This window comes from Chelmon rostratus, chromosome 20, assembly GCF_017976325.1.
Source record: "Chelmon rostratus isolate fCheRos1 chromosome 20, fCheRos1.pri, whole genome shotgun sequence".
In the NCBI taxonomy this organism is placed as follows: domain Eukaryota; kingdom Metazoa; phylum Chordata; class Actinopteri; order Chaetodontiformes; family Chaetodontidae; genus Chelmon; species Chelmon rostratus.
Genome location: NC_055677.1, coordinates 5,779,239 through 5,800,280, shown reverse-complemented (window position 1 = coordinate 5,800,280; position 21,042 = coordinate 5,779,239). Strand labels below are relative to the sequence as shown.

General features: G+C 41.3%; 2 protein-coding genes across 2 annotated transcripts; both read left to right on the top strand.

Annotated features, from left to right (window-relative positions):
* Positions 1 to 7,320: 7,320 nt before the first annotated feature.
* Positions 7,321 to 11,130, top strand: rdh12l (retinol dehydrogenase 12, like). Its single transcript, XM_041961184.1, has 7 exons — positions 7,321 to 7,440; positions 7,594 to 7,709; positions 8,448 to 8,603; positions 8,708 to 8,812; positions 9,744 to 9,953; positions 10,073 to 10,265; positions 10,441 to 11,130. The coding sequence occupies exons 1-7, from the start codon at positions 7,427 to 7,429 to the stop codon at positions 10,541 to 10,543; spliced, it is 897 nt and encodes a 298-aa protein (XP_041817118.1). The 5' UTR covers positions 7,321 to 7,426; the 3' UTR covers positions 10,544 to 11,130.
* Positions 11,131 to 12,189: 1,059 nt separating this feature from the next.
* On the top strand, positions 12,190 to 20,384 carry LOC121624218 (highly reducing polyketide synthase srdA-like). Its single transcript, XM_041961857.1, has 6 exons — positions 12,190 to 12,247; positions 12,738 to 12,891; positions 13,633 to 13,793; positions 14,021 to 14,227; positions 14,326 to 14,507; positions 14,844 to 20,384. The coding sequence occupies exons 1-6, from the start codon at positions 12,190 to 12,192 to the stop codon at positions 20,382 to 20,384; spliced, it is 6,303 nt and encodes a 2,100-aa protein (XP_041817791.1).
* Positions 20,385 to 21,042: the final 658 nt, after the last annotated feature.

Here is a 21,042-nt window from a genome sequence, read left to right as displayed (position 1 = left end):
TATAAATTAATGGTCTTAATTTGCAGGATAATGCTTGGCGAGGCGTCCATCGTCAGGAATTAATGGGTTACGTGGAGGTGATTTTACTTATCATCCTTAAAAATGCTGCTTTTTTGCAATTTTATTAAATGCAACATTTAGTGATGAACCCACAGAGAATTATCACCTGACTCCCCTCAGCTGTAGGGGGCGCTGTAGCCTCTTTCAGCTCATTGTTTTGGTGTTCTGGCCTGCAGCTTTTTTCGATCACTGTCCCTCACCAACCTCATTTTCAGCCTCAGCTGCAGACTGCCTTCCCAGCGCCAACTGACAGGCAAAGTCGGCGACTAGCTGGTGAACACAGTGGAGCATTTATCAGCTGAAGAGACAGATATTTCCTTCCGTATCAAAAAAGAGCTAAAAGGGAGAGAGAATACTGGATTTGCATTCACCAGGCGGCCAAAAACATGATTCATAATGAACGACAAGGTCCCTCTTTGTCTGCTGGGGGTGTGAATAGGCAACTGCCTGCTAACATGTTCGCCATATCAGCTTCCTAAGGTCGAACTACAACAATTTGTTTAGTTAGATATTCTGGTCGCCATTTAAATGTCTTTTGATTATCCATGAATGGAGGCACACAGTGATGCTTTCTATCAAGGTTCTTCATTGAGTTATTCATCAGGAAGCTTGCAGCTGTTATTTCCCTCTGGCTCAAGGCTCACTCATAGAAACCCAAAACTGAAGATTTATTCACGTTTGTCGATTTCAGGGAGACATGAAAAGTTAATGTTTCCATCACAACTGTTCCACCTTTCTCTCATGGATTATGAGATGTGTTGTAGATGTCAAATAACGAGAGCATCTGGTGTGGGAAAAACAGACACAACAAACAATTCAGGCTATAAATAATTTTCTTGTGTGTCTTATCTTACGTTCAAGCTTATAAAAGCATCATAAACCTCTTACTGACAGGCAGGGATTACACTAACATTGTACTGATCCAGTGGTGTTACTTCCTACCAGCCGACAAACTGAGGCCTGAAAGGGCAAATATGACTAATATTAATCTGAGACATTCAAGATGGTCTGTGAAGGGAGCGAAGCTGTGAATTTAATTTTAGACTTCTCAGTTTTCAAAAGCTTTCATGAGACCATATTGCAGACTGAATGACACAATGCCACATTTTTGCTTTCATGCATTTCCATTTGTTCACTCCTAACTGACTGAAGCTCTTCAAAATGGCCAAAATGGCTAGATTTAGCTCCTGCTTTCTTTCTAATTACAATTACATCATTAAAAAGAAAAAGGTTTTTATCAGTCCCTCATTTAGGACATTGCATATGGAGAATGACAGTCGCTAAAATGATAGAAGGTGTTACAAACAGGGGTGAAACAGGAAAATCTGGGCCTGCGTGCATATGCAGTCAGAATGGACCCCCCCTTCTAAACCCATTGAAACGACAATACAGACACACATGTTGGTCTTATCAGTCATGACGTGTCCTTACTTGATTCGTCACGGCCCGATCACGTGACCCTCTTCAGGAGGAAATCAGCTTGTACCACCTGCAGTCAATTCAACGTGGATTACAAACGACAGGCATTGCTGAACTTGGTGTCAAGTACGTAATTTAACACTACTTATCATGATTTTTTAAGGTTTTTCCAGAATCATTTAAGACATTTTTAACCATCGGGATGAAATAATATTTCATCTGCTGCGCAAAAAAAGGATTTTTCACTATGAGATGCATCCTGGTGCTCATTTTAGGGACAGGGACAGATGTTCTGCCATAAATAAAAGCATAAATAATCAAGTATTGTTGCTTTCTGACAGCCCTGGCATGAACAACAGGGAATTGACTGTATTATCCTGCATTCACTCATTCATTCATGTCTGTATTATTGTTTTTACCCACATTTCATCACAGGGATCAGCTGATCTGGTCATTTTACTGTGGCCGCTGTGGCAAACACCAGTTGCTCAACTGCTGAGTGTGATGGATAACTGTTGATCACTTAGCACTCAGTCCTGGATACAGTTCATACTTAGTGGAGCTGCACCTGATATGTCTGCATGGAGAGGAAGCTGACACCGGATCCAGCTTAGAGAAGGTTGCACTTTAACGGCCATTCTTTAGCAATAAAAGTAAAGAATATTGATAAAATTGATATTCATACTGGTCTGTTGGTTGATATATTAATCATGGAAAATAATATATTAAGACTCTGATGTCTGAATGACATAATGAGGGTGAAGTATTGTGGCGATGGTGATATCTGGGATGACAAGTGGAATAAATGTGTCATGAGGCGAGGACATGTAAAGATAGAACAGGCTCAGTTACCGTACATTCTTGTGAAAAGGTGCAATTAAAAATTCAAAACCTCAAAAACGATAATTAACACTGAGACTAGACTTGAAAACTTTAATCAACGGCTTGTTAGTTGTAAAAAAAAACAATTCTTTTCATAAGCGCTGAGACATTCAGCTTTTTTGGTGTTTCGGTGCCTTGTTAAGGAACAAAAGCGTGGCGACCCCTCAAACACTCCTGATACTCCGTGACCTACATGCAGATTGAGCAGCTCAAAGATGGATCCTAAACACGTGAGTGAGCAAGTTTGTTATGAAGCCAGAACAAGGGTCAATTGGCAAGGCAGTTGTAGAGGATATTATGTTCAGGGCATCAGTCTTGTCAACGTTGTGAAATTCCTCAGCCACCAGTAGAGGTCAGCAGAGGTGCCTGTTTCTCCTTTAACTAAATTTCAAGCAAGCTTCTTAAAAACATCCTGATCAAGCATAATTTATGCGGCTTACTCTGTTGGTCCACTAGATTATGAAAATGCCACACATACGTCCCAAATCCATGATTCTGCATGACGTTTGCAGGCTTTTACAGTGAAATAAGATATTACATCTGACGCTGCCGTAAATGTCATCGAGCAGCCACTAAAACAGGCCTCCCAAAGGAGTGCACTGACACGGCTCTGAACCACAGTATTGACTCCTTGAGACAGCTCTATAAATAGCACTGAACGCCTGTTTCCCATGGCTCTCGGCAGGGCTCTAATGACTGTCTCACTCAAAGGGCAGCCTAAATTCACCACAGTGCCATCTCTCGACAATCTCAAATTATCCCTTTGATGGACAGAGCAGAGCACGTTCACAGCTTTAGGTTGGCGTTGAAACACACCCCGACGCTGGTGCTGTTCTTTGTTGCTCAGCCGTCTGAGGCAAAGTGACACAGATGCTGTGATGATGCACGCTGCCGCGAAGATGAAACGGTGAAGATCTAAAGCCGGGTGTCAACTGAAGGGACTGATAGGTGGGGTAACTCCGGAGAGCTCATTAATCCTTCTGGTGCACCTCTTCTGGTGTATTTCAGGAAGGCAAGGTGAGATTGTGGGACGAATTAAAGGTTTTTTTTTTTTCTTAATCAGCTTCTTACAATGACTGATGGCGTCTCATATGAGCGCACAGTATTCTGCAAAGGCGAAACTGAGTTTTCTCCATACGGGGTCAAATACAACCTGTACATTAATACCAAGGGGAGGTGCTGTGTTACATAAACTTGTTTTTACATGATTTACACGAGGGAGGAAACACTTTTCATTCCTCAAAAAAAAAACAACTCTGGACATCAAACAAAAAACCTTTGCATGACCTTTTGCAGCGGTCGTCCTGATTTCTCCAGAGAAAACAAAAACTGGTGAGGAAAAAAAAAGCACGGGCCCAATTAGGATGTGAACCGATGTGGCAGAGCTGAAGGCTGTGGTCTGCTTCAGTCAACAGCGCCGTGGTGAGATGAAGGGAATCTGTCATCTGCTGCTAAACAGCCCCACTGTTTAAAGAAGGACTGTAATTAGGAAAGTATAGATCGGCATCTCGGGGAAATGGTGCAGCAGTTGAAATGGCCATTAAAGCTCGGAGATCTGGATCGGTGGGGAGAGAGACGGTCCGAGCAAATGAATGGCACCGTTTATGTGTTACGTAACCACTCAGAGAGGTGAGGGAGGCTGAGAGGGGAGAAACCAAATACAGGAGCATGTGGGGGGGCTGCAGAAAGAGCCAGACTAAACAGGAGTGCTGGGCCGAGCAGTAAAGGTGATGTCAGGGGATGAGGACACTCGGAGGTGTTTATCGTGTCCCACAGCTTCAGATGAGCTGAGGTTTTGTAGATGACAGCTCACTGTACAGGCCAGACTGCTGGTCGCCTGGGGAGGCGGCGAGGGACGTGACCTTGGAAAGATGTTGTTATAATGTAAACAGCAGGGTGGCCCGCTCCACCGGCTCTGCTACCGACCTCCTTTAAAGAGCAGGAACATTTGTTTTCTTCTTCCAAACACAGTTATTCTCTAAATCACTACGCTTCGAATGTTTATGTGGATCTTTGTCAGTCAGTCCCTGGATAACCTCCTCCTCCGCTCAAAAATTAGCTCACTCAGATGTTTGACCTGTGCAGGATGATGTATGCGCAGAGCTCGACACACCTGGTCTGGAAGCCAATCACAGTCCGGTCTCATAAGTTCAGCAGTTTTGGGGATTTTGGGAGAGACATTTTGTGTATTTTTCGTCATATCTGTGCTCTACTCGCTGGTTTGAAGGAGGCAGAACCGAGCGATGTCACATATTTCTGTGAACCAATCAGGATTCAGCAAAATGTGAATCCAACTCGGATGACAGTGGTCAGGTTGTTTACTTGTGTCGCCATCGCTGTCAATCAAATCTGGCCAAATCAAACCAATACAGTCCTGAAGAAGCAGATTAGCTGAGTTTTAAAGTGTTTGTCACTACCTGATCTGAGTATATTGAGCATATTCGAGTTTATTAGCTCTTCTGCACAGTTGTAGTAGTTTATCCTCATCATGTTTTCACAATCGTCCACTTTAATAAATATTTTCTTAGTTAAATCATATAAACTAATTTACTTCTGGAAGACAGACTGTGGAAGAACATAGTCACAGAATAAATGTAATGTTCATAGTTTTATGTTCATTTTATGCCTTTTAAAGCATCATGTCTTTGTTAAAAAGCATTTTGAGCTGCATTTGTTGTTAAGCTGCTACACAAATACTATTATTGTTATCATTATATTTATTATTATTGAATTGAGTGAATGGTGTGTGTGGTCACTTTTTTTCTGTCTTTTCCATTTGTTTTCCTGTATTTTCCTTTTTATTTCATTAATTATATACTGCTTGTTATCCTGCATTTATACATCAGCAAGTTGTATTAGTATGTGCTTGTGTGCTTTCCTGTGTTTTGTTTTCAAGTGCTTTGTCAATAAAGCATATTATTATTTTATCTTTTATGACCTGTATTGTTGTTATTCTGACATTGCGTTTGTCGTGATGAAAGACAGAGTTGGCGTGCAATATTAATGATGGATGCCAATGTGAGTGCCATTAGCGGGTTAATCTCATTTCACAAAGTAAGAGGCAGTACATCACGCCACAGCGGCGCACTGACGGACTGACTCAACCTGCAGTCACATTGACGTAAGATGTTTATTTGTGTTTTCTCCCCTCCCGTACAAAAATAAAAACCTGCATCCTTTGCTCGCCATTTGCTAGAGTAAAGTTAATAGTCCCATTATAGCTATATATAGTTAATAGTCCTAATGGATTGTTCTCATAGTTTATTCAGTGCATCCTCTTGCCTCTCCATTGTCTTTGGCCACGGGGAAGTTGCTAATGCGGCGCCAGTCATAGCTTAGGTAAACTGTTATGTCTGATGTTTTTTTGCCACTAATGACAAAACTGTAGCCCATCAACAATAGCAAACATATGACGTGCAAATAACAGACAAATGAGCACATGCTGTAGATTTATGTAACATATTCTCTGACTTAATTTCTGTTTGGTCACCTGTAGAACCACAGAACACCTGAAAAACAAGACTTATAGCGAGGAGGTCACAGTTAGTCAAAATGTTGTCACCCAGTTTATGAGCAATTAATCAAGAGCCACTTATGACCACTCCCTGTCCCACTTGCCCCCACTTGCTGCTTAAATAAACATGGTAAAGGAAGTCAAAGAGGGGAGGCAGAGGGTCAGGGGGGTACAATCAGCACACAAACTTGATCTGGGATTCCAGAGAGTTTTCTAATCAGCCGAGACCAGTTATGTTCAACACACACCTCTGTCTGTCTTTGTCAAATACCCACACACACTAACACACACACACACACACACACACTCACTCTGCTTTGCTGACTGGTCTTGCAGAGAAAAGGGAACAAACTGTTTGCTTACTCTCCATCAGCTGATGACCGCCAAGGTGTTTCCTGTTCTAATGACCTTCTGTCTGCAGTGTAATCCGACTGTATTGCTGGAACAATGTCTCTAAAGTATGAATGAACCATTCACGGTGCTTTTGGGAGCTTTGGAGAGGCATGATTCGGTCTTTTCTGCGCATTTTTTGCCAGCAGAGTGAGAGCTCAGCCAAGGACAAGCTCTCACCCAAATACCAACCTGTTAATCTGTCCACAGACATAACACAGTAACACAGAGCTGGTGGTCAAAGAATAACAGGCTGGCTCAACTCATTCATGGTGGTCGATGAATAAATTTGGTGGTCATTGACTGCCACCTGCTGGCAAAAGCTTGAAATACTTGAACTTAAAATGAATGATGGGTAGGTCATGGCTAAAGAGCCAAAGGGGGTTTTCTTGCTTTTAACTTGATAATAATGATTTAACTGTATAATAATCTTGTTTGCTGCTGTCATATTTTTTTGCTGTACTTAATTATTATTGAATCATATCAGACTTTTGATTGAAATAAATAAATGAGCAAAACCTTTCTTAGTGTGCAGTGTAAAACTTAACTGGTTTGAAAGTTGGTCACACATGCTTTTGAAAAAGTTGCTTCATAAAACATCACACAAAGTATTATTCAAACTGTCTGTAATATGTCTTAAAACATGTCTGCATGGAATCTTTACATTTTTATCTTTTACCTGTGCTTATATGTGTTTTTATTTTCTTATACAAACCTATAACTTTGTTTTTAAGAGCAATGTCAATGAGGAATATTACAATTTGAATATATCTATTATTATTATCTTTACTGATATTCTGAGGTTGAGTTGTGAGTAAAAATGTGTGTAGAAAATCATAAGATAAATTAGTAGTAGCAGGGGTAGTAGTAGTAGTAGTTTTACATAAATAAACACGTTTTTTTTATACGGCGCATCCCGTATAAATAATCGAACACATACATCTAAAAGAATGGACACAAACATACGTTTTAACCAATCAGAGTTGTCGGAGCGCAACAGCGTCGCAGATGATTGGCTGAAAGCCCAGTCGTTCAAGAATTAGTACTCAGCGACACTTCCGCATCCCCAGTTTTCAATCCTGCAACGCGTTTGGTGAAGTGTGGTGCCGCTGACTGAGGTTAAAGGTTTGTCTCCAGGTTTTGAGCACAGACTACCACCTGATGCAGGCTGTCAGGTGAGGACTCGTTTGTTCCATGAAAATACTCCCGCCGTCTGAATACATCCTGTAGTTTTAGTTCTGAGACACTAGCATGTAGTTCTGTAGGAAAGGTGTTACACCCATTCTGCTGGTTGAGTCAGTGAAGTAACTGGTTTCTCAATATCTCAGAAATTTCTTCCGGCCTGCGTGGTCTTCTGCTGAAAGGCTGCATGACAAAACTGTGGTCATCACTGGTGCCAACACTGGTATTGGCAAAGAGACAGCCATCGACCTGGCAAAGAGAGGTGAGTCTGGATCACATTCAGCTCTTTGTCATGAGTTACATCTTAGAGATGGGCCTCATTTGGCATGTCTGGATGTGTCTTTCTGCCTCTGGGCTGATACCACAGCAAAGCTTCTTTTCAGCACCTCACCTGGAGCAATGTAGACATAGTTAAAATACTTCAAAAAAATTCATTGACTTAATAAAATACAGTCTAAAATTGTCTTATTTAAGTCATGAAAGATCCAATTAAAGAATAAGTTAATGAGATATTCACTAGACAGTTTTTGATGCTCGGTGTTCACGTTTTATTTTGTGCTAAAACACAAATTTACAAAGTGTGAGGAAAATGCAAATCCTGCCACTTTTTTCATATTTTCTTGAGAATTGTCCATGAAGCTCACTTGACACAGGTAACATCGGAAATACATTTCTAATTAGTTAATTAATTTTAATCTCTTTTTAGGATTAATCTCCAGTAAACAGACTGCAGTGAAGATGTAGTTCAGAGAGTAAACTCTGGAGCTGCTTAGTGAGATTATAATGTTTTATTTTATAGAAATATTCATTTTCCATGCAGCTGCTTCACATAGTACGCTGACATAACATCACAAATCTGCATTTAAAGCTAAAGCTTGCTCTTGTTATCTAGGCTGAAACGTTCTCTTTGAATTCAGTTTCATATGAAATGCAGCACATTGCATGCATGCCAGCGTGCTTCTATGCATGCGTTGTGATTCACCGGTTTATCCTGCTTCAGGGGCAAAGGTCATCATGGCGTGCCGGGACATGGAGAGAGCTCAGGCCGCCGCGACAGAAGTCATTGAAGTGTCAGGCAACAACAATGTCGTCTGCATGAAACTCGACTTGGCGGATAGCAAGTCGATCAGAGAATTCGCCGAAGCCATCAACAAAGGTTAATCAGTTTGTTCCTCAGAAAAGTGAACACATGAAGGGACTTTGAAGCCGCACTGTTTTACTACTTCATATCTTTTCTGCTACTTCATATCTTTTCTGCAGGAGAGCCCAAACTCAACATCCTCATCAACAACGCTGGTGTAATGGTTTGTCCTTATGGGAAAACAGCAGATGGCTTCGAGATGCAGATCGGTGTCAATCACTTTGGTAAATAAAACTATGTGGTCGCTTACCTGTGAGGAGTTAAAGATTTGTGAGTCTTGAATGCATCCTTGAATGTCCGACTGAAGGAGTGACTTGTTTTTCCAAATTTTTTATATTTGACAGCTAAATTTTAACAATATGTTGTCCTCCTCATGCAAAATATTTAAAAATGTTTTTTAAATCAACTTTTGCAGATATTTGCCTCTTTTCCGACGAGCTCTGATTATTTAGTTAATCTGCCATGCTGGACTGCCAGCATCAGTGAATAACTGGTGCTCAAAGGTTTGCCTTTATATCTCGGGCTGGGCGGTATCGGCCACACCTACAGTACATGTGCTGTCCACTAGGAGGCAGACGTACATGTTTTTTTTTCTCTCAGCAGTTCGCAACTTGGGTTTTTACCTGACACTGGAATGCAACAGTACTTTGTTTTCAGTGCAACATTTTTAATGGGTCACTTTGGAAATTGTTTTTTTTTTCACTTTTGTTTGTTTTTAACACTCTAGGAATGAATAGGTTGAAATTATAAAGAAGGAAATGTAACAGACGTTCTGACTGGAAATGACAGAGATTTAATTGGATCTAGCTTAAGTAATAAAAATTTCTGAACTTTGATCAGTCGTACAGTGATGCAGCAGCCATTCTGGGCAGTTTCTCAATCAATCAATCTGATGTTTCTTTGGTCCTCTATGACAGTAAACTGAATATCTTTGGGTTTTGAATGAACCAAGACGTTTGAGGAAGTCATTCAGGGCTTTAGGTAATAATGACCCAGATTTTTCACCATTTTCTGACCTTTTATGGTTCTAACAACCAATCGATTCACAGAGGAAATTATCAACAGATTGATCGATAATAGTTGCGACCCTGTCATGCAGCTATCTGCTTCTCAAACTCTGAATTTGAATGTGGAAGGCTTTTCCTTGTTCTCCAGGTCACTTCCTGTTGACGTATTTGTTGATCGACCTGATTAAGAGGTCGACGCCGGCCAGGATCGTCAACCTGTCGTCCATGGCTCACGCCTGGGGCTCCATCAACCTGGAGGACATCAACAGCGAGAAGAGTTACGACAAGAAGGCAGCCTACTCTCAGAGCAAGCTGGCCAATGTCCTCTTCACCCGCTCACTGGCTAAGAGACTAGAAGGTGGGCGTAACACTCTTTCATGCTGGCTATTTTAAGAGCATCTTCATCTTGAGGAACAGAAGATCGTCAAATCATGTGGAAAAGCACTTTTCTCTATGATTCATGGAGTCGTCTTTCAGGCACAGGTGTGACGACATATTCCCTCCACCCCGGAGTCGTGCAGACAGATTTATGGCGTCACCTGAATTCCCCTCAGCAGGTCCTCATGAAGATGGTCAGTCCTTTCACCAAAAACCCTACCCAGGGAGCCCAGACGACCATTTACTGCGCAGTGGAGCCATCGCTGGAGAAGGAGAGCGGTGGATACTACAGGTACGTTAAACCTATGCAAGTGCAGTTATTGGGAGAGATCCTCATGATGTGGTTGCCCACAAGGTGAGCGGGCGCCTTCGAGCGCCTGCTGTACCTGAAACCCATCGTGCAGGAATGCACAAAAGAGGTGATTTATCTCCGTTTTCAGTCACTCGTCTCGTGTCTTTGCTTACAGCGACTGTGCCCCCGCCAACTGCTCGGCGGCCGGTAAAAACGACGAGCTGGCGCAGAAGCTGTGGGAGCTGAGCTGTCGGCTGCTGTCGATAACGTGGGAATGAGGCGACCTTGATTTGAAATAAAATCCTTCACTGCACAGTCTGTTCTTTCCTAACAGGTGCTATATACTGTATGTTATTTCTAACACTGCCTGCAGAGAAGTAATGTACAAAACACAAGTTTTCTTACAGTTTCATATTTTTCCAGCAGCTCTTTGTTTTACGTACTAACATTCATATTTGCACAACATGGAACTATTTCTACATGATTTAAGTTTATGATACTAATTTATAGAAATGATCACAAACTTTAATGCGTTTCTATCCATTTTTAACAGCTTTGCAGTGGATATTTGGATAAAATTGAGGAAAACCCTTTTTAATGAGTCAATACAGTTTTCTACATTCTGTACCTGTATTTTCTGACATTAAACCCAGAGTAACGCTCCATTCTTCTGTTCTTGTTTCTACTTTCACACCCTCGATACTTCACTTTTTTCTCAAGAAACACATTTTTTAGCCAACTGCATACTTATTGACAGGGATAAAGTAAACAGATGATTTGTTTTATACCCTCATCTTACCTCTGTGTCCTCTTTGATAGAGCATGATAAAGTCACAGTATGATCCCTGAGTTGATCCCTGACAATAAAACAAAGATAACCAGGTAACCTGATTCTGTGTCATGTGACATTCAAGGAAACTTGACCAATTTATCCAAACAAACACTTGATCTTGTCTCATAAACTCTGATTCCAAAAAGGTTGGGATGCAAACGGTTTTTACCAATAACAGTTTTCCAAAGTGTTCCTGAGCTCATGTAGTAACATCCTTTATCCAATCATGTGTTCACAAAGTGGTGAACCTCGCTCCATCCTTCCTTGTGTATGGCTGAGCCTTTCCAGGAAGCCTCATCACCTGTTACCAATCAACCTGATTACCTTTGAAATGTTATAAACAGGCGTTTTTGGAGCATTTCCCAGTCTTTTGTTGCTCCTGTCCTGACTTGTTTGAAACATGTTGCTGCATCAAATTCAGAATAAGCAGATTACAGTTTACAAAAATCAATGAAGCTGATGAGGTCAAACTTTAAACTTGTTTTACACAGCATCTGTCGGTTTCCGGGATCATTGATTTAAGATGAAGAAAACTCAAACATTGTAGGAGAAATGAAAGCAAGTACATTTAAAGCATTTTGACCTGCAGTGTTTGTGAAAAACATTTCTACAAGTGGTCTGTTCATTTTAAACTTCACTTCGATCACTTGATCGAATGGTTGATGGTCAGTTAGGCGCTAAGCTTCAATATACCAAGACCAAAAGGCAAACCAATCTTTGACATATTGATTCACTCACCAAACTTGGTCTAATCATTTGCAAAGCGCCATAAATGTGTGCACTGAAGTCCTTCATCTCCATGGCCACGTATACAGCCAATCATTAATGTTTCATAAAGAAAAGAAGCTGGCTATAAGAATGAAGCGTAAGTCCGACAGTGATACCATCGCTGAGGGAAAAGGCAAATGGGATGGATGTAAGGACGCACTGGTGCATGACAAAACTGGACTAATTACACCGTTTTAAAGAATGCTGAACATTTTATTTATTTCTGGGTGGGATGGCGAGAAGAAGGAGCCATGCTGACATGATGATGTAGTAAAGATTTTTGACTTTTCTGTCTCGGTGATGTTGATTCTGATGTGAGTCAGAATGGAAGAAGCTGAAGACGGTATTGCAGTTGTAGGCATCGGATGCAATTTTCCAGGGGGTAAGCCATTTGAATTTGAGGACTTAGTTTAACTTAACTGAAGTTTTTAGATTACGGTACTTTCTTTTGTGTTTCTTAACATTTTATCGAGAAATTTGCCATTGACAGTTTTCTCTCTGTTGCTCATATTATGAATTAGGATAAATTAACAAGATCTTATTTCAAAAATATATACAAAAAGGACAATCATCTTAATTTCAACTACAACTACTACATTATCAGATCAGCTCTGACATACAACCAACTGATTGGTAAAATTAATGGTTAGAAAGGATGTTCAAATTAAGTTTCTGTGGCCAAGTTATGTTTTTAGTTAATTAATTAATTAAAACTATTTCCACTCTTTTCACCATAAATAGTGGGTTTGCAAATGAGGGGAATCATGAAATAATGAAATGCTTGATATAAACAGTGGCCTTTTTTCCTAACTACTGCAACATATAGTACCCTAAATTGAGATTTTAAGTACTATATATGTATTTCCAAACAGGAGAAGGGCTCGACAATTTCTGGAAGGTTCTGGTAGACGGGAGGAGCTGTTCTGTGCCAATTCCTAAAGAGAGATTTGACTTGGCCAGCTGGTATGACCCTGATGAAAACAAAGCGGGTAAATCCCGCACGGCCACGGCTGCTCTCATTGACGGGTATTGTCTTCAAATCTTACTATATGAGATAAAGGTCTACTTACTTGTTTTTTAAATACGTGTATATAGATATGGTCTTTTTTCCATGTTGATGTTATTTGTGCTACATGTTAAGCCTCTATTTTATTATTTTTTTTTTAGAAGGGTCATTAAATATGCTGTTTTTTGTTGTGAGCAAATGAAAACACACCAGTTCTGTAGTTCTTACTTTGAAATTGTCTCTTTAAACTGGGTTATTTTTGGGACATACTTCAAAAGTCTTCATGCTGCGTCTGGTGATGTTTCGTGATTGTATCTCATTGTTGATGATTTCACTGATTGGAGATTACCACCAGCTGTGGGCTGTTGTATGAGCCTGAATCCAACATTTATAATGAACTTGCCTTTAGAAGGAAATGTGTGGTGGAAACGTCAGTTAAACAATAAAATCAAAGCTCTGTGTGTCATCTTCACTTCAGTATGTGGTCTTAAATAATGAGCACATGATTGTTAATTCAGTAAGACAATGGTAAACATGGGAAAATATAGGAAAACGGTGTAACTCATGATAGAAGTGATTTCAGGTGTCAATTACCTGTGCCAAACCAGCATCTGGCTGAATTATGCTGCATGTCTGATTGTCTCAATTTAAACTACAGTCATCCCCAGGTCAAGTAGTTTCACTTCAAGCAATTAAAGTATCAAATTATGATCTACTTTGCAGTTTTGATCTTTTGATCTAATGGTTTTGAATGTTTTCAGGTTCAATGAATTTGACCACAGGTTTTTCGGCATCAGTGACAGTGAAGTGGAACAGATGGACCCTCAACAAAAACAGCTCCTTCAGTGTGTCTACAGGGCCTTAGAGAATGCTGGACTTCCTATGGAGAAGGCCAGTGGGACCAGGACTGGAGTGTTTATTGGTAAGCCGGTGAAAATATATTGTCAGTTGCTCTTCATAGTTTTGTGTAACATTAGGAATAATGGCTCCCTGTAGACTAAAATTTCTGCTGGATCAAAAATCCTACAGTTTAAATTTCCAAAAGGTTTTGCTACTGTTTCCTGAATTAAGTAACTCTTCGTATAAACTTTATGCAATAACCACCACAACATGCATACTTTCCTAGCAGTGTTATTCCTTTTATTATAGGTCTAATGAACAGAGATTATGAGACTAATGCGGCACACGTGCACCCGAGTGTTATCAACCACTGGACCGGCACAGGGCTTGCAATGAGTATTGCAGCAAACCGAGTTTCCCACATCTTCAACTTCACTGGGCCCTCGCTGTCCATAGACTGCGCCTGCTCATCGTCTCTCGTGGCTCTTCATCTTGCCTGTCAGTCCATTAAACAAGGTCTGTACAGTATGTCGTAGCTAAAGTTGATGCCATGCCCCAGAATTTCAAAATATATATCATTGTGTGATATTATGAAATATGTTTTACTTCATCAGGAGATTGTGACATGGCTGTTTGTGGAGGCGTCAACTATATAGTAGAGCCAAGAGTGTTTGTTGCTCTCAGCAAGGCCAAGATGATCTCACCTGAAGGGACCAGCAAACCTTTCTCCAACAGAGCAGATGGTTATGGTAGAGGGGAGGGCTGTGGGGTTGTTCTCCTGAAGCCGCTGGCAAAGGTCAGAATATGCAGAGCGATAAAAATGCTACAATTTCCTCCTTATCTTTTTTTTTTAACATCTGACCATAGCAGCTGTTAGATCAGCATAAATTTGTAACTAATTAAGCAATTAGTTCCTTGTAAACATTAAACAGTTCCCATAAATGTCATACTAGTCAGCAACTTCCTTGTTCCTGTTAGCCCTGTTTCTCTTCAGCATTGCTTTAAGTCCAAAACATTTTCTGACATGATTTGGACTGGGATTAATTACCACCATATTCTGTTCACATGTCATTCAATGTAAAAAAAAAAACATTCTACTCTCATTATTGTTACATGTCTTGTTGCTTTACAGGCTGTACAAGACCATGACCATATCTGGGGTATCATCAGCAAAACAGCCGTCAACCAAGATGGACGCTCAGTTACTCCAATCACCAAACCCTCCATGACACAACAAGAGGAACTCCTGCGCAGAATCTACTCAGAGTCTGATCTTGCAAATGTACAGTACATAGAGGCGCATGGGACTGGAACCCCAGTTGGAGATCCTACAGAGGCAGGGAGCATCTCAAATGTCATCGCTAAAGCCAGACCTCCAGATTCAGAGACACTCCGCATTGGCTCTGTGAAGGGCAACATTGGACATACAGAATCTGCAGCTGGAGTGGCGGGACTTATTAAGGTTCTCCTAATGATGAAATACGAGACCATTGTTCCCTCTGTTTTCTATTCTGAGGAGACAACCAGTGTAGATGCCAAAGCCCTGAACATTAGAGTTCCTAAGGAAGTAGAAAAGTGGGAAGCATCTGGTACAAGACTTGCAGGAGTGAATAACTTTGGCTTTGGGGGTACAAATGCACACGCCATTGTCAAACAGCACAAACAGTCATGCACTGAGCAAAAGAATGATGGGAAACAGGCAAGATATTTTGTCATGTCAGCAAAATCACCAAAATCTCTTACTCTGATGATGGAAGACACCATTAAACAACTAGAAGGAGGCAGTGCAGTTGATCTAGATTCTCTGTTGTATACATCAGCCTGTAGGAGGAGCCATCTAAAACATAAATACAGAAAGGCCATTGTGGTTTCATCTGTAGTTGATCTTAAAGAAAAGTTAAGTGCAACTGCAGGCAAAAATATTAGCCCGTCCTACTCCCATCCAAGGCTAGTGTTTGTCTTTTGTGGAAATGGTGTCACTTACCATGGCATGTGCAAACAGCTACTAAAACACCAGCCTGTTTTCAGGGATAAGATCAAAGAGATTGCACAACTTTTCCAAAGACTGAGTACGCTGAATATCTTGGACACACTTGGGAGTGACTTTGAGGGTAGTGACTTCAAAAGCCCACATGTTGTCCAGCCACTCCTCTTCGCTATCCAAGTTGGCATTACCACCCTACTCAGACACTGGGGCGTTAAGCCTGACGCAATACTTGGACACTCCATTGGCGAGGTGGCAGCCGCTCACTGTTCTGGCCTTTTGTCTCTTGAGGATGCACTAAAGGTCATCTATTACCGCAGCACTCTCCAGTGCAAAGTCACAGGGGGGAAGATGCTTGTGATCAGCAACATGGCCGTATCAGAGGTAACTGCTCTTCTCCCTGCTTATTCTGGTAGAATTTGTCTTGCTGCTTTCAATAGCCCGCAGTCCTGCACCGTCTCAGGTGATGCAGATGCAATTGAGAACCTCCATAAGGAGCTAAGCACCTCAGGAAACAGTCAGAATCTGTTCCTTCGTGTATTGGATGTCCCTACTGCTTACCACAGCCACATGATGGACCCAATTCTGCAAGAAATCAAGGAGACAATGGGCTCCTTACAGGTGAATGATCTCGACACAGACCTGTTCTCAACAGTGACAGGCAAAGAAGTCCAGCAGGGGGATTTTTGCACAGGGGAATACTGGGCTAGAAACATTCGTGAGCCAGTAGTTTTCGAGCAGGCAGTGAGGTCGGCAACTGAAGGAAAGAAGAATTCAGTCTTTGTGGAGATAGGACCAAGAAGGGCACTGCAGAGAAACATCATGGAATCTCTGGGTAATGACACAGTTGTTCTTGCATCTGTGCAGCCAGAGAGAGATCATGAAACAATAACGTCTATTGTTTCTAAGCTGTTTGAGTTGGGTGTCCATGTAAACTGGAACACCTTCTACATAGGACATGAGACAATACCACTGCCTATTCCAAAATACCAGTTTGACTGCTCAGACAGAGATGTTATCATTGGAGCAGCACAGAAAAACACAGCAAGTAATCATCCTGTGCTCTGTTGGTCAGGGAGCAAAAGCAACGTTTTCAGCTGTGATCTGAAGTCGGACTCTTTGTTCTACCTGAAAGAGCACAAGCACAACGATGTACCCATCATCCCTGGTGCCTTCTATGCTGAGTTGGGTTTGGCTGCGTTCATGGCAAGTGTCAAACCGAAAGTACCGCTCAGCTCACTACAACTGAGTGTTAATTTTCACAGTCCATTTGTTTTAACCCGGAATTCACCTGAAATTAAGTTGCAGCTAGAACAAACAGAGAACAAAACTAGTTTCACAGTCCTCTCCCCATCTGCAACATATGCATCAGGCACGGTGGTTTCAAAGAAAGAGAAGCTGATGGAGGAGCATTGCATTTCACTAAGCTCCATCTACAAAAGATGCAAATCTGTAGTGACTTCTCAGGAGTTCTATGGGTATCTCTCTCAAGGAGGCTTTCAGTATGGAGAGGTCTTCCAGAATAAGGGGGATGTGCACTATGGAGAAGATCTCAAGGAGGCTTTTGCAGTTGTCACAGTTCCAGACGAACTGCAGTCTCAGTTGCACGACTACTGTATTCATCCTGTTGTGTTGGATTTTCTGATGCAGCTTCTCCCAGTTACAGTACAGCACATTTTTGCTGGTAGACCAGGATTTCCTGCAAAGATAGGAAGTTTGACAGTCTCTGAACCCTTACAAGATGAGATGATTGTCTATCTGAGAGCAACTGATGTTGGCATTGATCACTTTGAGGTTTGTGGCTGCTTTGCAGACAAAAAAGGACGAGTGTTGGTTGAGGTGAAGCATGTGACAATCAAGTATCTTGGCAGTCACTCTCATGTGGCTGAAGAGTATTTCTACCATAATGACTTTAGTGTCATCCCTGAAGGCATCACATCTGCTCCTCCGCCTAAGACCTTGGTCTTCTGCGACCAAATAGGGATCTCTAAAGGTCTGCAACAATATTTGGACTCAATGACAAGATATGTTTCCTTCACATATGCAAAAGATATCTTGAGCCATGGATTTCCTTCTGTCTTGGCAAATCTCAATATAACAAATATTGAGAAAAACTTTGATGAGGTCTTATTTTTGTGGGGCAAAGACAACCTCACTTCACAGTCGGCTGACATTGTCCTGCAGAATCTCGCAAGCTGCTGTGAGATTTTCCGCCAAATAGTCCTTGAACTAAAGCGAATTCGTTTCCCAAACTCCATCAGAGCAGTCACCTACTGTTCATCTGCCATCACAGTAGACCACATAAGTCCAGGTTTTGCTCTCGCTGGCATGACAAGGTCATTTGCTGCAGAAATACCAGATCTTTTATTTCAGCTGATTGATATAAGCACTATCTCTGCAAAGGACATTGTAGCTCTGTCAGAGGTTCTAAGGTCATATCCTTGCAGAAAGTACCCAGAGTTGGTGATAAAAGATGGACTGATTCTAAAACCTTCCATTGTCCGTACTCCACCTGAAATCACCAACAGTTCAGATGGCCGCCTTACCGCTACGATGTCTAAACCCTTCTTACTCCAGACAGCTGAGGCACATAAGATGACTCAACTGAGTGCCATTCACTTTGAGGAGGCCCAGCCAATATGTGATACATCAGTTGAAATACGACTCACTAAAATATGTGTTCATTCATCAGATTACTTCCCTGTCAGTGCCTCACATCTGAAATTTGGCCAGACGCTGTACTGGAACAAACACTCATCACAGAACCACAAGCTACTGGCTCTTGATTTCAGTGGTACTGTTACAGCAGTCGGTAAAGGTGTAAGGAAAGTGAAAGTAGGAGACCACGTTGCTTCCTGTTTTCCTGTGGTGGCAACGAGTAAGGTCAGCGTTCCAGAGGATGTGTGCTACAGCACCAAGTGGTTGCCATTTCTTAAAAAAACACCCTGTGTCTCTTACTTTGTGCTAGCATGGGAGATCCTGCATCGAGCCTTGCCCAAAGCAAAACGTAATCTAGGAATCATATCCTCTGTGCCTGATTCTACTCTGATGAAAGTCTTGGAACTCACTTCTTATAAGTCAGGTTGGAATGTGATTGTTGGCACATGCAATGGCTCTTTTGTGGATTTCAATCAAATGGATGCATTTGTCATCCTGCCTCCATTTGATGAATCTCTGATTGCTAAAATTTGCAACCTTCCCAGAGTCCAGCATGTTGTCTTGATCTGTGAATCTCAGACTAAGAGTTTGCTTGCAGAGGATGTGTTCCAAATTGCAAAGGAATGTGTTCGTGTCCAGACAATTCAGATGCCAGTCATTTTGCAAAAGGGATCCTTGAGTGCGGAAAGGCCACATATTTATCACTGGCTGAAGTCCTTGAGCTTGAGCAGGAAGTTTGCCCTTGAAAGCTTTACCTTTCAGAGTGGGAAATCAGAAAGCAGTGAGGGCCGTAATTCAGAGAAACAACAGTCATACTTCAATTCAAAGACGCTGGCTGTTGTGGCTCTGGAAAAAGACATCAGCAGTACACTGTCTGATATTCCGTTGCTGCAAGCAAAAAAACAGCTTTTCCAAAAGAGAGCAGTTTACATAGTGGCAGGTGGTCTTTCTGGTCTGGGCTTTGAAACCGTCAAGTTCATCTCGCAAAGAGGAGGTGAGTACATTGTAATACTCTCCAGGAGCAAGCCCACACCAGAAGTGCAGCGAGAGATAAAAAATGTGGAGAAACAATGTGGAAACTACATCACTAGCATGGAGTGTGACATATCTGTGTCTGAGTCTGTGCACAAGGTTATCAGTTTCATTGGCCAGAAAATTCCTGGTTGTCCAATCAGAGGAGTGTTTCACAGTGCAGTTGTCTTGCATGATGGGCTGATTGAGACCCTTGACAGATCTCTTTATGAGAAAGTTCTCAAACCCAAAGTAAGTGGGGCACTGAATTTGCACCATGCAACACAGCACTGTCAGCTGGATTACTTTGTGTGTTACTCCTCCATCTCAGCTTTTCTGGGGAATGCATCACAAACAAACTACGCAGCGGCCAACACATTCCTCGACATGTTCTGTCAGTACAGGCGCAAACTCGGGCTGCAAGGACAGTCTATCAACTGGGGAGCTCTAAACCTCGGTCTCCTCTTGAACAAGGAACATTTCCAGAGGTTTCTGGAGGCAAAGGGGATGATGGTGTTGGATGTGGCCGAGATTCATAAAAGTCTGGAGCAATGCCTTGTGCTCAATCGACCCCAACAAGCTGTTTGCAGGTTTCACTTCAGAAACATCAGGTTCAACGTCCTTTCACAAAATGTAGCCTTGACCATGCGCCTGTCTCCATTGGTAGAGGAGGCTTTCCAAAAATCCAAAGAGCCATATTCTCAAATTAAACAGACTAAGTCTGTCCCATCAAAAGAGTATGTCATCTCTCTGCTTTGTGAGACCACTGGCATGGATAAAAGTGAGCTGAACAATGAATCGCCTCTTTTGTCCTTAGGGATTGACTCAATGCAGGCCATGACTCTGCAGAATCGCATCTTTCAGGAGAGAGGTGTGAATGTGCCTTTGGTGAAACTGTTGGATCCAAACGCCACGCTATCAACAGTAGTAGCTATACTGCGTGAAGCAGATGAGAGTGAAAATTTCAATGATGAGCCTCTTCCAGTTGGAGACATTGATGATTATTCTACCAGACTGTAAAAATGACAAATGCACATACAGAAATGGAAACACCAGTTATCAGAAAATCCTAATACTATAGTATTGAACAATTTGTCATTTGATTTAATAGAATGGCTTATGATGGTCATTGCAATAATACAACATTCTTGTGTTTATGCCACATGTTCATACTGTATTTTGCCTATTTTGTTGTCTTTTTTTTTCTTTTTTTTTTTGTAAATGTATGGCTCTGAATATTGTTTTGGTCCAGTTTGATACTGTATTTTTACATTGTTACACTATGTAACTTTACTGAGTTTTTAGGAGACATGACCAATTTTAAAAGTATTTTTTAAATCACAATTTTATTATTTCTGTTTACTGATATATTCATGATGAAAATACGAGAACAGACAGCATATCATGAAATACACATCATTGTTGTTAAAAGCTGATATATAAATTTCTTTTTTATTATTTCATTCATTTTCAATAAATTTCAAACTTTAAAGCTTGTTATCACTGCTAGCACACTGGTTCTGATTGATTATCACCTTTATGATAATAATGGAAAAGAACATATGATAGTGTATTCTGACATGTCCCATAAATTTTGTATTGGGGGCTTACATGATTAGTGAGCCTTTAGCTGTTTGAGCAAAGAATTTATCACATCATGTGGACAAGGAGTGTGTTC

Excerpts from the sequence above, each read along its gene's own strand:
- rdh12l (XM_041961184.1), top strand. Across the intron at positions 8,604-8,707 it reads CGCCGAAGCCATCAACAAAG|GAGAGCCCAAACTCAACATC; the intron begins GTTAATCAGTTT and ends TCTTTTCTGCAG. Across the intron at positions 8,813-9,743 it reads GATCGGTGTCAATCACTTTG|GTCACTTCCTGTTGACGTAT; the intron begins GTAAATAAAACT and ends CTTGTTCTCCAG.
- LOC121624218 (XM_041961857.1), top strand. The coding sequence starts at position 12,190 with ATGGAAGAAGCTGAAGACGGTATTGCAGTTGTAGGCATCGGATGCAAT. Across the intron at positions 12,892-13,632 it reads ACGGCTGCTCTCATTGACGG|GTTCAATGAATTTGACCACA; the intron begins GTATTGTCTTCA and ends GAATGTTTTCAG. Across the intron at positions 14,228-14,325 it reads CTGTCAGTCCATTAAACAAG|GAGATTGTGACATGGCTGTT; the intron begins GTCTGTACAGTA and ends TTACTTCATCAG.